The following is a 19,398-nucleotide window of genomic DNA, read 5'->3' as shown; positions in this document are numbered from 1 at the left end:
GTTGGTGACTTGTGCCCACAACGGAACATGGAATCGGGGAACCAACATCTTATGCATCGAATCGACACTGGCATACGAAAACGAGGCGAGAATCAGGAAGGTCATTCGTAGGGAGAATCCAATGGGATCGTCACGAAATTTGGGGAAGCTTAAGGTAGTTGGTCATGGATTACAGGCAGTCAACTCCAAACGAATAAGAGAACGGGCCCTGTATCCGGCTACGTAGTATTGCCTAGCCCTCTGCCTTGCTCTGACGCTATTCGAAGATCATGCAGGGGAAGGTCAGAGCACTGATCATGCCTGTAACTAGAAGATGAAGTATTCAGAGTGCAGAAGCGGGCCATCTCCTGGAAGCTCCTCACAGCTTTTGTCACTAAGTCACAATGTGCTACGTGGATAGGATTCAAAGAGATTTGGGGACTGAGGCTCATAAAAAGACAGCGGGAACATGTGACACGTCGGAATGGCGTCTTGAGAGACTTGAGAGAAGAAATTTTGAATCGAATTCCTAATTTCTCCATCAATCGTGGAAGCCAAAGACATGGAACTGTGTAGCTGTTCCTTCGCAGTGGCTTGTGAGTTCACCTCTTCCAAGCTACCTCCTTCCTCTGCTGTTTAAGCAGGCAAATGACCTTCGATTATCTGTTCCCACGGCAAGTACCTCCGTTCTCTCATGCCTGTCCAATGCTTCCTGCCATAACGCCGTACTCTACCAACCTCCTCGACATGCCCAGATCTCGGACCGGGGGTTAGATGCGGCGTTTACTCCGAAATGTCCCTGTTTGTGACCTTCTTCTGCGGCGCCTGTACAATGGTTCTCGCCGGCCTGAAGATTTGCAGTTGGTTGTCCTCGGCCGTGGCGAGCATGAACCACGGCTCGTTCTTGTTCCAGCTGAAGTCGGTGACGCTGTTGGTGAAGCCACCGTGGATGAAGATGCTGTTTGCGCACCATGGTTAGCAAGACATTAAAACACTTGATCGATTGATACGTACAGCTCTGGTGGTCCATCTTCAGCCTCCTCAGGAGTCTGTTCTTCGCCAATCTTGCTAATGTCCCAGAAGTTGATGCGCTTGTCCACGCTGGCGCTGGCAAGAATCGCGTGGTCCGTCGGGTGCCACTCGACGTTGATCAGTGTCTGAGTGTGGTTTTCGAGGCTGTGTAGCTTCGTGTCCAAGAACCGCAGATCCCACAGACCCACCGTGTGATCGGAAGAGCCTGTTGCAACGATGGATTCCCACGAGGGATGGAATGCCAGGCAGTTGACAGCGTCGGCATGTGCATCCTTGCGATAGAGAGCGACCTTGTTGGTCTCCTGACGCGTGTCGAGAATCTGAAGAGTGAGATCATCTGAGACGGAGCCCAACAAGAAAGGGTTGATCGGGTTGTGCTGAACGTCGTTGACGACGGCGGTATGGTGCTCAAACGTTCTGGCTGGACGAATCGTCGGGTCGTTCTTGTTGAACTCGCCCTTCGTGTCCCACAGCCTGACTGTGCAGTCCTCTGAGCCAGTGGCCAACCATCCTTCGTCTTGTGGATTCCAACTCAGGCCAAAGCCCTCTGCGTCGTGGCCAACGAGCTCAATGTCCGGCTTTGAGACGCCGTTGTAATCAGGCTCACTGCTGTGCTTAGTCCTGTCGAACACCAGGACTCTGCCGTCGGTGCACCATGTCGCAATAAGGTTGGGGTTTTGCGGCATGTATCGGGCCTTGTTGATCTCGCTGGGGTGGTTGATGCGCTGGACGGCCGTGAATTGGAAAGGTGTCTTGGCCGCGCCATGGCCACCAATTTCTCCTTTGGAGGCATCGTAGTCGGACGGGTCGGGGACTTGCGGGGTGGGTATCTCAATGGAAGCGATGGTGAGGTAGTTTTGGGCCTTGGAGGACGTGTGGGTGCCATAAATCAGACGGTGTTTGGAGAGGTTTGAGCCGACTCTGCCATTGGCGTCAGTTCAGTGCATTGATTGAATATTCTCTTCTCAAACTCACTCTTGCTTGTCGGGAAGCCATTGTGCGGTCAGAGCAGGCCAGTCTAAGGCCTGGCTGTCTTAAAATCAGCTTTCGGTGTCCAGCGTAGGGTGTTGCGCGACTCACGCAAAGAGTACGTCGTAAAGGAACGGAGAGTTCTTCTTCCACATCTTGTATTCCTCATTTGCCACCTTGGCATCAATGAGCTCCTCATCTTCGCGGATGTTGTGCTCTTCGGAATCTGTTCAATGAGACGTATTAGTACAATCCCAAGTCTTCAAGACTTGAGAAAAGCCGTTTTTTGGTGGACCAGGGGTTTGGAGCCAATGCGAGCTCCAGAAACAACGTACCCATCATGCGGTCGGCCATGGTCGCTGGTGGCAGTGATGTGTGGGGTTGAGACGAACACAGTGCTGAGGAGACGCGCTCGCATTAGATTACGCGTGAAGCTCATAGTATGCGCCGGTTGAACTCCGGGATCGGCAACGTGCCGCACGGGCCTCACCGCCCGAGCTAGCGCGCGGCGGCGATGATGTTACCAGCGACTTTGGGGTCGCCTCCGCCTTTCTCTCTTCGAAGACTCCGCGTCGAGACCAAGACACCCCGTCTACACGTTTGTGTAGCCGTATATTCTTGCTTTCGCTTTATTCGCTCAAGCGCTTCTACTCGGGCTATCATTTGTCCCGCCGCACTATTGTTTTCCTCCCCGCCGCCCACCTGAGTCAACACCTGGACTCCTACCACTGCTTTTGTTGAAAACCTCAGCACATTGGCATCATGGGTGTCCCCAAGTTTTTCCGATGGCTTTCTGAGAGGTATCCGACCATCTCTCAGCTCATTGCCGAGAATCGGATACCAGAGTTCGATGCTCTTTACGTATGTCCTCGCTGGTCGCGCTGCTACCCAGAGCTAACCGACATCTGTAGCTCGACATGAACGGTATCATCCACAATTGCACGCACAATGACTCGGATTCGCCCACACACCGCATGTCCGAGGACAAGATGTTCATCGCCATATTCAACTACATCGAGCATCTCTTTGGGAAAATTAAACCCAAGAAGCTTTTTTTCATGGCCATTGACGGTGTCGCACCGCGCGCCAAGATGAACCAACAGCGTGCCCGCCGCTTCAGAACCGCTCTGGATGCAGAGACGGCGCGAGAGAAAGCCATCAAGGAGGGAGTCGAGATGCCCAAGGAGCCTCCTTTCGACAGCAACTGCATTACACCTGGAACAGAGTTCATGGCTAGGCTGACGAGACACTTGAAGTACTTTGTCAACAAGAAGGTCTCGGAAGATGTGGACTGGCAAGGTGTTGAGATTGTGCTTTCCGGCCACGAGGTCCCTGGTGAAGGAGAGCACAAAATCATGGAATACATTCGTCAGGCCAAGGCGCAGCCTGGATACGACCCGAACGTCAGGCACTGCCTTTACGGCCTCGATGCCGATCTGATAATGTTGGGTCTGCTGAGTCACGACCCTCACTTTTGCCTTCTTCGCGAGGAAGTTACGTTTGGCCGCCAAAACCAGAAGAAGTCCAAGGAGCTGGAACACCAAAACTTTTTCTTGTTGCATCTCTGCCTTGTTCGCGAGTACCTGGAGTTGGAGTTTCAAGAACTAGAGGAGCCTGGTGCCCTGGATTTTCCTTTCGACATGGAGCGCGTCATCGACGACTTCATCCTCATGGCGTTTTTCGTTGGAAACGATTTCCTTCCCAACCTTCCACATCTACACATCAACGAGGGAGCTCTGGCGCTGATGTTCAATGTCTACAAGACGGTTTTACCAAAAGCGAAGGGATACATCAACGAAGGTGGCGTCATAAATCTTGAGCGTTTGGCGCTTTTGTTGGACGAGCTGTCTCACGTGGAATACCGCTTTTTCGAATCGGAGAATCAGGACGCTGCTTGGTTCAAGGGCAAGCAAATGGGGCGTGAAGACGTCATGGAGCGGACTAAGAGGCGCGGCCAGATCGTCATGACACCCAACCAAAAAGAGCTTTACAAAAAGATCAAGCAATACGTCAACAATCGTCCTCCCAGTGGCTCGGCTGAGCCGCTTGATCTCCCCACCACTCTGCCAGCCAGCGATCGAAAGCTCGTTGAGGAATTGGCAGATAGTCTTCGCCTGCCGTGGAAGACGGTGGAAGATGATCAGGGCGAGCGTCATCTTCAGCTGAATTTTCCACCAAAGCCCGAAGGTGACGACGATGAGGACGAAGAGGAAGATGAAGAGGCGCAGACGGCCATTTTCCGCGTATTCAAACGCTACGACAACGCCAAGATCGAGGAGATGTCTCCTGGCGACGTCCAGGCCGCAATGGAGAAAAAGTACGAAGAAAAGTACCAATCCTGGAAGGACAACTATTACAAGTCAAAACTCGGCTGGGGTATCGACAACCAGGAAGAAATGAGAAAGCTGGCAGAGAACTATGTGCAGGGACTGCAATGGGTCCTGTACTATTACTACCGAGGCGTGGCGTCTTGGCCATGGTACTATAGCTATCATTACGCCCCGATGATTTCTGGTAAGGCCCAGCTTCCCTCAAGATATGAACTTTGCTAACGCCGTGTAGACGTCAAGAAGGGTCTCACAGCAGACTTGAACTTCAAGCTCGGCCAACCATTCCGGCCTTACCAGCAGCTGATGGGTGTCCTTCCCGACAGAAGCAAAACGATTGTTCCAATCGCTTACCACGATCTGATGACCAACAAGGATTCTCCCATTATTGATTTCTATCCTCGAGACTTTGAGCTGGACATGAACGGCAAGAAGATGGAGTGGGAGGCGGTGGTCAAGATTCCATTCATCGAGGAAAAGCGCTTGTTGACTGCCATGGCAACAAAAGAGAACCAGCTGACGGACGACGAGCGGCAACGCAACGAATTCGGCGTCTCGTTGAAATTCACGTATAAGCCGGAGTTGGACTTCGCATACCCCTCATCACTCCCCGGCATTTTCCCAGACTTGGCACACTGTCACTGCGTGGAAAACATTTTCGAGTTGCCTACCATGGAAGGACTGGACTATCATGTTGGCCTTGTCGATGGTGTCAAGATCGGCACTGATGCTCTGGCTGGATTTCCCAGTCTCAAAGTTCTGCCATTCCACGGCGCGTTGGCTTTCCACGGCGTCAACGTTTTCCAACAGGAGAGCAGGAACGAAAGCATGGTTGTCACCCTGTTGGGAACCGAAGAGCGCAACAAGGCCTCTGATGCACAGACAAAGCTTGGAAAAGCCGTTCATGTCGGTTATCCTTTCCTCCAGGAGGCCAAGGTGGTCAAGGTGTCAGATGAGCTCTTCGACTATGTAGAGTCGGAGACTGGCCAAGTCATTTCCATTCCCCATGGCCCGAAAGAAATTTCGGACTGGAAGAAGAAGGCGGACCGCGTTGAGGGCACGTACAGCAAGAAATTGGGAATCGATATCGGCGATGTGGAGTCGATGCTGCATGTTGAAATGCTGAAGGGTCTCAGAAAGGCACATGACGGCGCGACCGTGAAGGAATACGGCGTCATCTCTGGCCTCGAGACGGACTACGCATCGCAGATTATTGTTGACCAAGTAGTCAGCGTCGACCAACGCTTCCTGGAGAAGGCTGCGTTGCCCATCGATCAGGAGTTCCCTATTGGCTCAAGGGCCTTTTTCCTTGGCGACTTTGCTTACGGACGGCCTTTGGAGGTGTTGGCTCATCATGAGGACAAGGCCGAGTGCTGGGTTTTGACAATCAAAGGCAAAGAGAAAGACTTTGGCAAGGAGATTGTCAGGAGAGTCGAGTCGCAGCAAGCCTACCAACCGTCATACGCCGTTGCTAGGCAGCTGAGGATGAATCCCCTGGCTCTTAGCAAGGTGACTTCGGCTCTCTCAGTCAACTCGAGTGGCCTTCGCCTGAACCTGGGCTTGAATCTGAAATTCGAGGCTAAGAAGATGAAGGTCTTGGGATACTCGCGCAAAGGCGAGACTGGCTGGGAGTACAGCCCCAAGGCCGTGAATCTCATCTGCGAATACATGGTCAAGTTCCCCGAATTCTTCGCTGTGATCCAGGCGAATCCCAAGGGCGACATCTACGAAGACACTGACTTCTACCCCCCGGAAATCGCGAAGGAAAAGATGAAGGAGATTGGCGCCTGGTTGAAGACGATCGAGTCGAAGAAATTCCAAAAGGTGCCGCTGGAAGCGGAGCAGCTCGACTCGGACGCGGTCAAGGAGATTGAGGCTGCTGCCGACGAGAACCTTGCCAACTCACCCCCTCCAGAGGGCAAGAAGATTAAGGGTGTTCCTCGCCAGGCACTCCTGAAGCCGACGGACGCAGAGCAGGTGATTGGCTCTCAAAGGTTTTGCCTAGGCGACCGTGTCGTTTATGTGCTGGATTCTGGCAGAGTTCCCATCGGCCAGCGCGGAACAGTCATTGGCATGACGCGCACCGCCAGGACAACTCTGTTGGACGTCGTTTTCGACACTACGTTCATGAGCGGCACCTCGCTTGGAGAGCGCTGCACGCCTTTCCGTGGCTCTACTGTTCCGAGCACTGCGGTCCTCAACCTGAGTGATCGACAATGCGTGGCTATGTCGACTGCCGCCAGTGCAAAGCGTCCAAAGGCCACTGCTCAGCCCTTCTATGCGCAAAGTCATGCGTACGGCGCACCTGTTGCTGCCGGGGGACAAGGTCAATATATACCCGCGCCTGCGCCGCCGACACTGACGGGATCGTTCACCGGTGCTGTGCGCGGCAACGGTCGGGGAGGCGCGCGTGGTCGCGGTCGCGGTGGGTTTGCCTCACCTATTAATGGGAACGGCGTGCAGGCTCCCCAGCAACAGGGACAGTCGCTCCCGATCCGCCACTCCGCCCCGCCGGCAAGCGAATCCAAGGCCGTCAACGGTACACCATATGCGCCTCGCGGTCGTGGTGGAGCAAACGGAACGTTTGCACCGCGCGGAAACGGCTTCGTGCCGCGCGGAGGCCGCGGAGGCGGTGCAACGCCGGCGAACCGCAGCGGATACACGATCGTTGACAATGTAGACGAGGGCCTGGTTCAGAACACGACCCAGTTCAGGCCACAGAGCTACAATTATGCAGCTCCGCCTGCGAGCCTGGATGCACCTGCAGGTCGAGGCCGGGGTCGGGGAAGAGGCAGTTTCAGGGGAAGGGGTGGAGCGGCCAGGGGACGCGGCCAGCAGACGACGTCGTAGATGTGCTTGTGGTCAACCGGGTGCGTGGAATGGTGAAGGGGAGATAGTGCAGTGATTGAAGAATTGAAGAATCAGAGGAGTGGACGTGACGTGCGTAAACAGTAACGGAACCGTGTGTGTGATTTTGGGGGCGGCAGCAAGGGCAAAGGTGTTTTGGATCTCGTTGTGGCCTGTCGCAGGAGTGGTGCAACGATGGGACGGCAGAGAGAGTTTAGATGGCGGAGGATCTGTCGTCTTGCGGTCGAGCCCCTTGCGCCAGCCTTACGGCGGTGATCCTGGTCTCGTCGCCTAGGAAAGGCAGGCGCCACCCAAACAGGCAACACGTAAACACAGCCGCTGAACTGGCTGCCGAGTACAACATCTTACATCCCGCATCACCCTCGCCCGATTCCCCATTCGCTCCCACCCTGCGCTGCTGCATCGCGTAGGTCAGCAATCGCGAATGGACCTGCGTGTCTTTTTTCCCTGACTTCGACGACTGGCCGTCCAGCTTCACGACCGCTCAGAGCCGCGACCTGCGGTTCTGCTGCTCGCCCGCCATGCCGCCAGCTGCGCCTGCGCTGCCAACAAAGTTCCCATGCTGGTGCAAGGCCGTTTACTCGTGGGGAGGAGAGGTAACGTTTGCCTGCATTATTTTTTGCCGGCGTGGCTGACTCCCGCGCCCCAGACCAAACGCGACCTTGGATTTATCGAAGGCGACTTGATTGAGTGCCTCAATGCTGGAGATGGCGCCTGGTGGATGGGCCGACTGAAACGCAACAAGCACGCCGTAGGCTTGTTTCCTTCCAATTTTGTCGAGCTCCTGGACGAAAGCCTATGGCCCGGAAACAGTCGCAACACCACGCCTCTGGCAATGAGCCGCAATGGCAGCAATAACATGGCTCCCCCAAAGCAGGTCCCCCAAAAACAAAAGAGCATGTTTCGAAAACCATTCACAGCATACTACAATGCAGGAAGTCCAAACCCAGCCGCTGCAGCAAGAGAAAGATTGGAGAAGAGCGGATCGGGATCGTTGAGTTCCGATCGTACAGATAGCTTGAAGAAGCACCGCCCATACTCGAGCATGAAGCATGCAACTCCGCCTGGAACCAGCCCAAATCCTTCTCCTCGAGGTTCCAACGACACGCTGAGTAGAATTCGCGGAGTCTCACCTGCGCCAGAGCGCACAGGCTCAAGCCTAAGACCGTCTCGAGCCACGTCCCCTTTACCACCCCGAACGGATTCTTCGCAGTATCGTGCAGTCTCTCCAGCTCCTCCAAGATCTCGTGCAGTATCTCCGGCTCCACCACAAAACTATCGCGCCGTGTCGCCTGCTCCACAGATGTATCGTGCTGTCTCTCCAGCCCCGCCATCTGCCTACCGCGCTGTGTCGCCCGCTCCACCCCGAAACCTGAGGGCGATTTCTCCTGCTCCACCTAGCACCTATCGTGCAGTATCTCCTGCGCCACCCAGTACTTACCGCGCAGTGTCTCCTGGTCCACAGCAATACAGACCCACATCTCGCGCTGTATCACCTGCACCAAACCAATACTACCCTCCCTCTCGAGCGCTGTCGCCAGCACCCCCTCAACAACAGTATCGAGCATACTCTCCGATTCCGGATCTCCAGCATGACTCCTACAGGCCAGTCTCCCGTGGCCGTTCTCCGGCGCCGTTTGAGACGCAAATTGGGGAAGAGTCTCCGCCACCTCCGCCACCTCCCCCGCATCGAAGCAGGTTTAACGCCAGCAGAGGTTCCTCGCCAGAGGCAACAAACCATGAGCCAGACAGAAGTGGATTCAGGACTCCGGAGCCGCAGAAAGACCCGCGAGCACGCGCAGGAACCAACTTGACACCTTCTCCGTTAACGAATGCCATGAATGACGTTACATCGTTGTTGAAAGACATGGGTGTGTCAAGAGATGAGAGCCCGTCACCTACCAAGGAAAAAGTCCCGCGTGAGAAGTGGTCGGACTGGAATCAATTTGGAGAAGCGCTTACGCCCAAAAATAAGCGCCGACCCGTCACTTCCATGGGTTTCGATGCTGAAGATGAAGATCATGCTCAAGGGCGCTCTGAGGGTTTCTTGGCCAGGTCAAATTCGTTTGCTCCTAAACCAGAGAGTCCGCCCCAGGTTGGAAACTACCTTCAAAGGATGGAGGAGCACTTGCAGAACATGCAGTCATTGAGCCCACGACCGCAAGACGAACTTTTCTTGCCTTCGACCAATGAAGCTCCTCCAGCACCTCCACCCAAAATTGCATCAGAGCGACCGAAAACCTCTCACGGAGCAGAACGCTCGAGCTCTTTCTTTGATCGACCACGGAGCTCTATGGGAGGCCTCAGACTAGAGTCGAAGCCAAGTCTCAAGCATCGCAAATCTGCATATGAAATCGCGCGTCAGGGTCTTGGGCGTACATTTACGAACAAAACGACGGTCACGAATGCATCCTCTAATGCCACAAACAGCACAGACACATCAAACAGCACGAGCCACACATTGTGGAGTGGAACTTCCATGGGTGGGGTCAGCATGACGAGCGCAGGCAGCTTTGCCAGGCGAAAATGGGGCATTGGGGGCAGTGTCCGGGAAAAAGATCGTGAGAGGTCAAAGAGCGTAATAGACGTGTCACGCGGAAGATTGGACAGCGGCATGGGATTGTCGGACAACAGGCCGGAAACACCATTCACTGGTGTCAGCTACCATTCGAGCCATGCCACGCAGCAACCCATCGAAAACAACTCTGGAGAATCAGGCCTCCTCGGCGGCTTGTCATCACCGAAACCTAAAAAGAGCAACTTTTTTAAGAGAATGGTTGAATCTGCAAAGACGGGAGCTGCCAGCGCTCGGCACACAATCTCAAGCAGCCCCAGCAGACCGGTTTCCCGAGCCAGCGTCATGCCGAATGGGGTAACAGCCATCGCAGGCGGTACTGCTGCTCCAAGTCCAACGAGAGACATGGGACTGGGGTCCTCGGACTGGGTACAGGTTCGAAGAGACGTCAACCGATCAAACTCCTTGAGCAAGAATGAGCGCATCGAAAGAGCTGAGCGATGCCAAATGAACGATATCCCTGTGATCAACCCGATTGAGGTTCTAGAGGACAACATGGAGGGCGACGAGAATCTGGATGGCCTTGCTGTCGAATCGCCCACGGATTTCACCCAGTGCAATCTTGCCAACGTCGACAAGAGTACACGCTTCATCCAAAGCCTTCCTCACGTTACGACTCCGGCAAGCTTGGCTCAAGGATTCGTCTGCCGTCCCTATAGAAGCGAAGTGCAGAGGCTTAGGGCTATTTTCACCTGGGTATCTGAGCGTATCGCTTGGGAGGAGGAGTTTGAGGGCAACGTCAATACGCGGCGTGTCATTCAAACCCTGCGCGGTACAACCCATGAAGTTGCTACTCTGGTAGCCGAAATGTGCACAGCGGCTGGAATCCATGCAGAGGTTGTGCGGGGGTACCTGAAGGCGCCTGGAGAGATTCTTGATTTTGACCTGGTCGCGCATCCAAACCATTGGTGGAATGCTGTGATTGTTGATGGCGAATGGCGTATCATGGACTGCTCGTTGGCCAGCCCCAAGAATCCCAAACGAGGCGCGTACAGTAGTGCTCCAAGCACGCAGGCAGAAAGTGGCTTCTTTCTCGCCAGACCCAGTCAAATCTGCTACACTCACGTTCCTCTGCTGCCCGAACAGCAGCACATTGTCCCAGCGCTCGAACACGAGGTCCTCATGGCACTTCCGTGCGCCGTTCCGTCTTACTTCTCCAACCAAGTGGAAATTGTGGACTTTGACACTAGTCTGCTAAACCTGGAGAAGTTGGAAATGGCACACATTCACTTTTTCGTTCCGGAGGATATGGAGGCTTTGGCTGAGGTGGAGGCAAGAGTTCTGGTGAGAGACGGCGATGGTGACTTGTTTGAGAGTGGGGACACTTGCACCAAGAAGGCTCTCTGCCAACCCGAGTGGATCGGCGGCAGGAAGAGGTTTACTGTGAAGGCGCTTTTGCCGGGAGACGAAGGCCAGGCAACGCTGAAGGTGTACGTGGGCAAGAGAGGTTTGCGGGTAAGTGAATCTGCATCGCATGCTACCTGAACAATAATTCTAACACTGTTCAATCAGCACTCCATAAAGTCAAACCCACACCCCCTTGCCTTTGCGCTGCCTATAAGCCACACGGGTGAGAATCCTCCTTACGAGTTCCTAACTCTTCACCCGACTCCGCATGCTCAACGACACGACTTGTATGTGGCTCAGCCACAGTGCGCTCGTCTTGCCATCAACAACACATTCGTCTTCACCGTGCGCCAGCATCCTGCTTCCACGACCTCCTCTTACCATTCGGCCCCGGCCTACGGTCATCATGCATCTCAATCTGCTGGATCCAACCTCACGCCAATGGGTCGCATTAGCCCCCTGCCCTTTACACGCCCCACATCTGCGCTCTCGATGGTTTCGGCAACTGCCAGCAATGCTGGCTCCGTCTTTAGCGCCTCGTCTTCCAACTCGGATCCCAGAACGCAAACGTACTCGTCCAATGGCGCGTCTGCTGGTGTTGGCTCTTCTTCCTCTTCATCGTCCAAGCCTGCCAAATTGGCCGTGCAGTCTCCTTCGGGCAAAATTCTTCGACTGGTGCGCAAGAGCGAGCACATGCTGTCGGCTTCTACGGGGGCGGGTGTGGGCGGTGCACGTGAGGGAGAGAGAGAGGGTGGAGATGGGAGCGTGTGGGAGACGGTCATCAAGGTTGGCGAAAGAGGCACGTGGAGAGGTCTGGTCCTAGCGGACCGCAGCGCGAGGTGGTGCGTTTTTGCGGAGTGGGAATGCTTTTGATGTAGGGACGAGGGTGGGGTTGGAAAGGAGAAGAATGTTGGAGCGCGCATTGGTTCCGGCCTTGCAATCATCATGGGCGTTTGTCGTTGGGCTCAAAGCAAAGAAGCACGGCATGCATGGTATCTGGCGCTGTACCTTTATTTGTCCTCATTTTCTTTGGTTTTTCGAGTTTAGTTTTTGCAAGCCATGGTAAAAGCAGGCGACGGCGAGGATGATGGACGCGTGGATTGAATGTTAATATGAGGCATCTGGCTGGATGCAGCCGACACAAAGGGAGACGTATGAAGAATTTCATTGATGTTGTTGGCCATGGATAGATAAAAAGCATGATAAGTTTTCGGCTCGTCATTGATTGCGGAATTCGGCATGGAAACATCCGTAGTGTATCGGCAGGCAGGAGCAGACGTTTGTGTTGAGTTTCAGGAGTCGACCGCGGCGGGAGCCAATTAAGCTTGCCAGGAAACCATGACCGACTGACTCGCGTCCCGCAGCCACTGCGTCACCGTCACAAAGGAAGCACCCACCACCCGACCCAACGACAAGGTTCCTTGAGCTTACAGTAGCTTTCTCCAGCAGCTTACCGTCTGAACAATCTTCAAACTATTTTCGCTCCCTCGACATGCTCTGAGCAGCAGGCAACATGGCCTCCGTCTCGGATTACATCGCCGCCACTTCATCCTTCTTCATTCGCCTTCTGGTTTACGTCTTTTTGCGATGGGTGCGTATGGACGCGCCCAATGGACACATGCGGATTCTCGCTGACGGATGCCGTACTCGAACAGATACCCTCGAGCGTTGGTCTCCCCTCCATGCTGTCCACCCACCTACCTAGCAGCCCTACATCGTCGCCAGGTTTCATTCGGTCCTAGCTAACACCCGCTCCCGCAGGCCGTACCGCGCGCCGTCTTTGCCCTCATCATTGTTTACGTGCCGGCCTATTTGAACAGCTTCTTCTCGACGTCGCCGTACCAGCTCGTCTCGGATGAAATCGATAGAATCGCCAAGGAGACGGTGACGCTGGGCGACGACGACGACGAGAGCCCGACCGAGTCTGTCGGCAACGGAAAGAAGGACAGGGAACGATTCGACCCCGACGAGTTTGTCCTGGTCCGAAGAAGACCTCCGCAGATTATGAAGACGCTCTTGACGGGTCTACCCAGTCCCTCGTCGGCGCTATGGAGTTGGATTACGTTTGGCATCAACTTGGCCCTGGTTGGCATGATGGTGGATCTGGCGTTCCGCGCGCCCGTCGCCTATCCTTCTCACAACCTCTCCTTCGCCAGAGTCGGCTACGTCAGTGATAACAGCGCAAAGATTCTCATGAGGGAGCCGGATGGCCACAAGTTCCCTGTCTTCCTCTCGTACCGCTTCGCCGACGCGCCTTACACGTTGGACTCAGGACACTATCCGCAGGACACCGCATGGAAGCATGTTGCCAAGATTGTTTGGTTGACTGAGGAGACGGACTTTACAACATCGATTGAGCTCAAGCAGCTGAAGCCGGATACGCGATACCAGTATGCGCTCTCGAGCAACCACACGGGCTACTTTGTCACGGCCCCTCCGACTGGAAAGATATCTGCGCGGCCGGATAAGCAACAAAAGTACACATTCCTGCATTCGAGCTGTATCAAGGCGCGCGTGCCTTACAGCCCTTTTGACCACCCTCTTCACATCCCGGGCTTTAAGCACTTGGCCAAATTGATCGGCGAGCTTAAAGCGCACTTTATGCTCTTCCTGGGCGACTTTATCTACATTGACGTGCCACTGCGCCACGGCAACAACACTGAAGCCTACCGCAGCGAGTACAGGCGCGTTTATGCAAGTCCCGAATGGCCCTCCGTATCCACGGAGCTTCCCTGGCTACACGTCCTAGACGACCACGAGATTGAGAACGACTGGGACAGGAACGAGACGGGCGTCTTCCGTGCCGCCTACGACCCATGGATAGACTACCAAGTCTCGGTCAACCCGCCGATCGTCGGCGTAAACGCGACCAACACCTACTTCTCCTTCGTCCAAGGCCCCGCCGAGTTCTTCCTCCTCGACACGCGCCGCTACCGCGAGCCGAACCACGGCAAAGACCCTTGGGACGAAACCAAATCGATGCTCGGGGCCGCACAGCTTCGATCACTCCTCGCCTTCCTGCGCGCCCCGCCCGTTCGTCCCGGCGTGCGCTGGAAATTCGTCGTCAGCAGCATCCCCTTTACGAAGAATTGGCGCGTCGGGCCTAGTGCCGCCGATACCTGGGGCGGCTACCTGGCGGAGCGGCGGCGCATCCTCGAGACTATGTGGGACGTAGGAGCAGCGGGAGGTGTCGGGATCGTTGTGCTGTCGGGAGACCGACACGAGTTTGCGGCCACTGCGTTCCCGCCGCCGGAGGGGGGCAAGTGGCCCTCCAGCGCCGTTGTCCACGAGTTTAGCACGAGTCCGTTGAGCATGTTTTGGTTGCCCTTTCCGACGTACTCGGGCGACGAGGAGGATGTCGTTGTCAAGTGCGTAAAGCTCCATCCCTTCCACCCCTTCAACCCCTTAGCTTCATCTGATCACTCCATGGCTAACCCATCCGCTTCGAAAACAGATACATTCCCGAAGGCAACTCCAAAATCGGCGTCGTCGAAATCACGTCGCCCAAGACGAGCGACCAGAGCATGCTCACGTACCGCCTCTTCATCGACGGCCAGGAGGCGTGGAGGCACACGCTGACGACGCCGCGGCGGGGCTCCTTGGGCAAGAATAATGCCGCTGCGGCCTGCGCTGCTGACAACCATTAGTGGTGGTGTATCAATCATGTGGTAATGACGGCAACGGCGGAGGTACTTTGAACGCTTTTCGGGACTGGTGTGGTTTTTTCTTTTCTTGTTTTGATATTTTTGTTTCCATGCACACACACGCAATGAGCACGGGGTTTGGGTTTGGAGACGGACAGGAGGCTGGCTGGGTATGGGTTATGGTGAACGGGGTTTAGACATGGATCGGACTGGGAGGATACTGCCTTTTTCGGAGAACAACACAACTAATGACCTCGCCACAGTGGGCGACAAAAGAAATTGATAATCTGAGAATCTCTGTCGCCCAGTCCGTAAACATAGAGACGTGGAGTCTTCAAGCGCTTAATGCATCCAACATGGAGATAATTTTCCTCTTAATGGATAACCATAAGGAGCATTCAAGCACTTCATGTCTCGAAGTGTGCGACGACTTGAGTGAAGCTGAGCCTGTTAACTTGAGCCCAGCTTTAAGTTGCCGCACCTTCAGACGCAAGCGCTTGAAGGCTCCCTGTAACTACCCATTAATAGAGAAAATTCTCTCCATGTTTAGAGTATAAAGCGTTTGAACACTCCCTGTCTATACGTGTTCTGACATGGTGATGGAGATTCTTGGATTAGCAATCTCTTTCGTCAACCAACATGGTCACTTATATAAGCACCACCTTAAAGGCGTGCACTTGATTTGGCCCCCCTCACACCCATCTTTTTGCCATTCCCTTGGTAAGGATCTTTTACATAGCTAGCACACTAGGGGTGGTAGTGTAGATAGGTCTTGAGGGGAGGGGTCGGAAATTAGCCATTCCCCACAACTAATGACCTCGCCATCACTCATGGCACAAGAACTTTTCGAGTCTGAATAAAGAAGCATTCGTAAAGCTTACATTCATTGAAGTGTCTGCGTCAACGTACGGATGCAGCATGAGATGCATGGCAGCGTGCCTCCCTCATCCAGAACCCAGCAGATTCAAAATGGCAGATAGCCTCTCCTCTCCTGATTGTACAAACCGTAGAAACGCCTACCCCTGCCGTACCTTGCCTTTCCCAGCCGTGCCATGCCATGTCCGTGATCCTTTTCCAACCCATGTAGAAGAATCCTGACCCAAGACGAGAGGGGAAAAAAGCATCCGAGCGCCGTCTATCCAGCCCATTGGATATCCTGGTTGCAAGGAAAGAGGTATAAAGGGAGAAAGCGTCATGAAAGCACCAAAACACCGGTTTGTGTAGTCCAAAAAGCACAGGAATGGTGCGTCAACCGGGACACGAAAAACAAAAAAGATTTACGCAGCGGAGGCGGAGGCCGAAGTGGAAGCACGGGAGGTGGCGCGCCGTCGTCCATACTACTTGACGTGGGCGTACTCTCCCTCCAGGTGGCTCCACTCGGGAATGTCGCGGATGCGACTCCACATGAACTTCTCGAGTTTGTTGGCCGCCTTTGCATACGGCGTGTTTTCGTTGTTGTATCGCCGGCAATTGTTGAAAATGAGCATGGCGTCCTTGATGAAGTCCTCGGGGGTCGGGTACATGTCCTTTTCGTGCTTTTGCTCCATCGTCTCGAGGTCCATGGGCTCCTTGATCACGTCGTAGTAGTCCGCGACCTCGTCCTTGTTGACTGGCTGCAGGAAGGGCCACGCGTTGGTGTTGTTTTGCATGTCGTTGAGGAGATGGAGGAGTTGGTTGTAGTTGGGCCCGTGGCGCGGTGCGCGTGAGAGTTCGTCCATGTCGGATGACCAGCCTGATGCCTTGATTGCGGGTATTGAAAGTGGATCAATCTTTGTGATGGGGCCCTTAGCCCATTGTGCCGGAGGCGGATGCACGTCGTAGCTGCGACTGACGGCTCTGATCTTGGCGTTTACGGCTTCCTTTTGCTTCAGAAGCATGCGTCCCACCTCAAGGTATCGTATCTTTGGCACCATGCTACATTGCATGATTGTTCCACCCTCGTAGTCCTTGATGTAACCCATCCATTGCGGCTTGGGGAGTGTAATCTCTTTTGTGAAGCCCTGCTTCTTGAAGTATCCAATAGCATAATTGTCGGCGTACGTGAGAAAGTGCATAATTTGCTCCTTGGTTGTAGCCTTGACGTAATCCTTCAAATGCGACATCAAGTGTGCGCCGTATCCCTTGACTTGTTGGTCGGACGAAATGGCGCAAAAGACGATTTCGGCGAAGTGGCGATTGATGAAGGGGCGGTAGGTGATTCCACTGAAGCTGCAGTTAGCGGGTCGATCGTCTAGCTGGCTCCCACGATACATACCCAACGACTTCGAGCGGCTTTTTGACAATGGCCATGGACAGATGGGTCCTGTCGTACACCAACCGCGCAATGTAGTCCTTGGGCATCTTGGGCAGTTGTTTTTGAAATATGCATTTCAATCCAGTCAGGATGATTGTGCTCTCTCGCTCATTGTCATTATTCACGACGCGGAATTCGATTTCGCCATTGCGCTCCTCGAGGACGGCGGGCTAGAAGACGCGTAAGCATACGCGACGGGTTTTATATAGACGCGACAGACCTTCTCCGGGAAGGGGACCGTCCGTGGCGCGCGAGGCGGGTCTTGAGCGTCGGCGGCAGCGTCGGCAGAGGTGGAGGCTTCGCCTGGAGGAGAGTTGGATGGCTTGACACGTTTCGGGCTGCCCAAACCCGGATTCTCATCAGCTTTCCGTTTCGCTATTCTGATATCAGTAAATGGATACCGCTCAACGTCTTGACACTTGAAGCACGTGAAGGAGCTCTCGTCGATGCCCAGGCCAGCAACGCAAGACTTGTGCGAGTACCATCCGCAGACGATGCACTTGACACGGCCATCCTCTCGATGCTCATCGCCGCAGAAGCAGTCGATGGGGCGGCCGGACTCTCGCATGGAGCGACCATCGTGGGGCTTGGAGGCAGCAAGGGCGAGGAGCTCGCGGCGCGACATGATGATAGATATGCTCGGCTAGAGTAAGAGGTGGAGCAGACACACCTTCGTCCTTTGAGGCCATGATGTCGGAGAAGAAGGAGGAGAACAAGAGACAGGAGAAGAAACGTGTCGGGGTCGAGTCGGTGAGGGGACGTTGCGACTGGGTGCGGTGGGTTTCCTCGCGGAAAGAGGCGCGGACGGCGGACCTTGGAGACTGACGATGCACGCGGCGAGCTGCCCACGGCCTGTTGAGATGTCCGTGCGCCCGCCGCCAAGCCCGAAGCGGAGGCGGTAGGGTTCTCCGAAGCTTCCCGCCGCGGCCTTCACATCACTCCACAACTTTCTGATCTCACAAACACAAGCACAGACAGTGGCAATTGCAAAAGATCAATTCATCAAAGTGCTTATTCCAAGGCCCTCAAACGCCGTCTAATCTATCCAAATCTCCAACTCTACCACCTCATCTCCATCTAGGCAGAGGGAGTACCAGAAGCACCCGCCGGAGGAGTACCAGAGGCACCCGAAGGCATGGAGCCACCGCTGCCGCCAGCAACGCTCTTGCCGCTGTCATGACCACCAGTGGCATCGTAGTAAGCAGCGTTGGTGGCATTGACATTGCGGTTGGCAGTGCTGTCAACACCAATCGAGATCCAGGCCATGAGACCGGCCGTAATGTCCTCGCTGTCGAGGTAGACAAACTCCGGGAACGGGTCGTAGTTGTTCTCGGCCTGGTAGGGAGCCCACATGTCCTCGTCGTTGGTTGTAACCTCGACCGTGTTGGTGTTGTACGGGTACGTGTCCTCGACAGCAGAACGCAGCGTCTCGTCGAAGAAGAGCTGGCCAATGTGGGCGACCGTGCCGAGGGTCGAGGTGCCGTTGGCAAGCAGCTTGGCGCCGACGTGGGCAACGACGTGCTCGTGGGTGGCGCGGCCCTCGTAGTGACCTAAAAGACATCAGCAGAGTCCAGAAGTAGTCAGGAGTACGCATTGCTTACCAGGGAAGATGGTTTCGAAAACGGCGAGACCATCGCTGTTGGTCTCCTGGACACCACGCAAGAAGGTTGAGTTCAGACCGCCTTGGCCCGAGGAAGTGTCAATACCGGAGTAGATACCAGTGGAGTTGCACTAAAAACACAAATCAGTCCATGCTGACAAGCTCGCAGATGGATCAAGACTTACCGCCCAAATGTCAATGAAGAGATCGGGAAGAGGCTCGCAGGTGTTGGTGTCGATGAACTGCATCTCGAGGTGCATGGGGACACCAGGCTCGCCCTCGGTCACGTCGGAGCGGACGTACTCGCCAGTGACATAGTAGGGGCCAATGGTGTTCTCAGGGGTGAGGATGCAGCTGGTGTTGGCACCGAACAGGGAGTTGGCCTCAACGTCGGTGCTGACCACGCCCGTCATGTTGTGGTTGACCTTCTCCATGGCCTCAAGATCGGCGACAGTGCGGCGGTTCTTGATCTTCTTGTCGGCAATTCCACGCTCCTTGCGCAGACGCTGGAGAGTGGCAGCACGGCGCTCAATGGCCTTTTGCTGGGTCCTCTTCATCTTCTGCGAACCAGCGCACTTCTCGAGGGAGCGAGTCTGCTTGTTGGCAAGGTCATTGCGGTAGTCGACCTCGCGCTTGACCATGGAGTGGTCGTGGTGAGGCTCAGGGTGGGCGGCGGCCAGAGTCGAGAGAGCCGCAATGGCGGCAACAGCAGAAAGACGGACCATTTTGGAAGAAAGAAGAGGAGTTTGGGGTTATCAAGGCGA

At 54.9% G+C, this 19,398-nt stretch overlaps 6 protein-coding genes across 6 annotated transcripts; 3 read left to right on the top strand and 3 right to left on the bottom strand.

The window, feature by feature from the left end:
• Positions 1-641: 641 nt before the first annotated feature.
• Positions 642-2,369, bottom strand: BKA78DRAFT_186440 (WD40-repeat-containing domain protein). Its single transcript, XM_066883504.1, has 5 exons — positions 2,316-2,369; positions 2,092-2,206; positions 1,987-2,040; positions 994-1,932; positions 642-937 (listed from the first exon to the last, which is right to left on the bottom strand). The coding sequence occupies exons 1-5, from the start codon at positions 2,332-2,334 to the stop codon at positions 763-765; spliced, it is 1,302 nt and encodes a 433-aa protein (XP_066741184.1). The 5' UTR covers positions 2,335-2,369; the 3' UTR covers positions 642-762.
• Positions 2,370-2,532: 163 nt separating this feature from the next.
• Positions 2,533-7,531, top strand: BKA78DRAFT_286746 (XRN 5'-3' exonuclease N-terminus-domain-containing protein). The gene is made up of 3 exons (XM_066885721.1): positions 2,533-2,841; positions 2,892-4,494; positions 4,543-7,531. The coding sequence occupies exons 1-3, from the start codon at positions 2,743-2,745 to the stop codon at positions 7,155-7,157; spliced, it is 4,317 nt and encodes a 1,438-aa protein (XP_066741183.1). The 5' UTR covers positions 2,533-2,742; the 3' UTR covers positions 7,158-7,531.
• Positions 7,532-7,564: 33 nt separating this feature from the next.
• On the top strand, positions 7,565-12,405 carry BKA78DRAFT_271405 (uncharacterized protein). Its single transcript, XM_066885520.1, has 3 exons — positions 7,565-7,771; positions 7,825-11,205; positions 11,263-12,405. The coding sequence occupies exons 1-3, from the start codon at positions 7,697-7,699 to the stop codon at positions 11,968-11,970; spliced, it is 4,164 nt and encodes a 1,387-aa protein (XP_066741182.1). The 5' UTR covers positions 7,565-7,696; the 3' UTR covers positions 11,971-12,405.
• Positions 12,406-12,528: 123 nt separating this feature from the next.
• On the top strand, positions 12,529-15,137 carry BKA78DRAFT_321832 (alkaline phosphatase). The gene is made up of 4 exons (XM_066889066.1): positions 12,529-12,688; positions 12,753-12,764; positions 12,859-14,465; positions 14,552-15,137. Exons 1-4 carry the CDS (start codon positions 12,611-12,613, stop codon positions 14,742-14,744), a joined length of 1,890 nt encoding a protein of 629 aa, XP_066741181.1. The 5' UTR covers positions 12,529-12,610; the 3' UTR covers positions 14,745-15,137.
• A 941-nt stretch (positions 15,138-16,078) lies between these two features.
• On the bottom strand, positions 16,079-17,602 carry BKA78DRAFT_255303 (histone acetyltransferase; the record flags this gene model as incomplete). Its single annotated transcript, XM_066884984.1, has 3 exons — positions 16,079-16,943; positions 16,996-17,204; positions 17,255-17,602. 3 exons carry the CDS (start codon positions 17,600-17,602, stop codon positions 16,079-16,081), a joined length of 1,422 nt encoding a protein of 473 aa, XP_066741180.1.
• A 509-nt stretch (positions 17,603-18,111) lies between these two features.
• Positions 18,112-19,359, bottom strand: BKA78DRAFT_355436 (Intradiol ring-cleavage dioxygenase; the record flags this gene model as incomplete). Its single annotated transcript, XM_066891903.1, has 3 exons — positions 18,112-18,584; positions 18,636-18,765; positions 18,820-19,359. 3 exons carry the CDS (start codon positions 19,357-19,359, stop codon positions 18,112-18,114), a joined length of 1,143 nt encoding a protein of 380 aa, XP_066741179.1.
• Between the last annotated feature and the right edge of the window lie 39 nt (positions 19,360-19,398).

This window comes from Phyllosticta capitalensis, assembly GCF_038381095.1.
Source record: "Phyllosticta capitalensis strain CBS 128856 chromosome Unknown BKA78scaffold_9, whole genome shotgun sequence".
Taxonomy (NCBI): domain Eukaryota; kingdom Fungi; phylum Ascomycota; class Dothideomycetes; order Botryosphaeriales; family Phyllostictaceae; genus Phyllosticta; species Phyllosticta capitalensis.
Note: the sequence above shows the minus strand (reverse complement) of the source record. Positions and strands in the feature narration are given on the sequence as shown.

Coding starts and splice junctions, on each gene's coding strand:
- BKA78DRAFT_321832 (XM_066889066.1), top strand. CDS start 12,611: ATGGCCTCCGTCTCGGATTACATCGCCGCCACTTCATCCTTCTTCATT. Junction 14,466..14,551: donor GAGGAGGATGTCGTTGTCAA/GTGCGTAAAGCT, acceptor CTTCGAAAACAG/ATACATTCCCGAAGGCAACT.
- BKA78DRAFT_271405 (XM_066885520.1), top strand. CDS start 7,697: ATGCCGCCAGCTGCGCCTGCGCTGCCAACAAAGTTCCCATGCTGGTGC. Junction 7,772..7,824: donor TTTACTCGTGGGGAGGAGAG/GTAACGTTTGCC, acceptor CCCGCGCCCCAG/ACCAAACGCGACCTTGGATT. Junction 11,206..11,262: donor TGGGCAAGAGAGGTTTGCGG/GTAAGTGAATCT, acceptor CTGTTCAATCAG/CACTCCATAAAGTCAAACCC.
- BKA78DRAFT_286746 (XM_066885721.1), top strand. CDS start 2,743: ATGGGTGTCCCCAAGTTTTTCCGATGGCTTTCTGAGAGGTATCCGACC. Junction 2,842..2,891: donor CAGAGTTCGATGCTCTTTAC/GTATGTCCTCGC, acceptor CGACATCTGTAG/CTCGACATGAACGGTATCAT. Junction 4,495..4,542: donor TTACGCCCCGATGATTTCTG/GTAAGGCCCAGC, acceptor AACGCCGTGTAG/ACGTCAAGAAGGGTCTCACA.
- BKA78DRAFT_186440 (XM_066883504.1), bottom strand. Junction 2,041..2,091: donor CTTTACGACGTACTCTTTGC/GTGAGTCGCGCA, acceptor ATTTTAAGACAG/CCAGGCCTTAGACTGGCCTG. Junction 938..993: donor GAAGATGGACCACCAGAGCT/GTACGTATCAAT, acceptor GTGCGCAAACAG/CATCTTCATCCACGGTGGCT.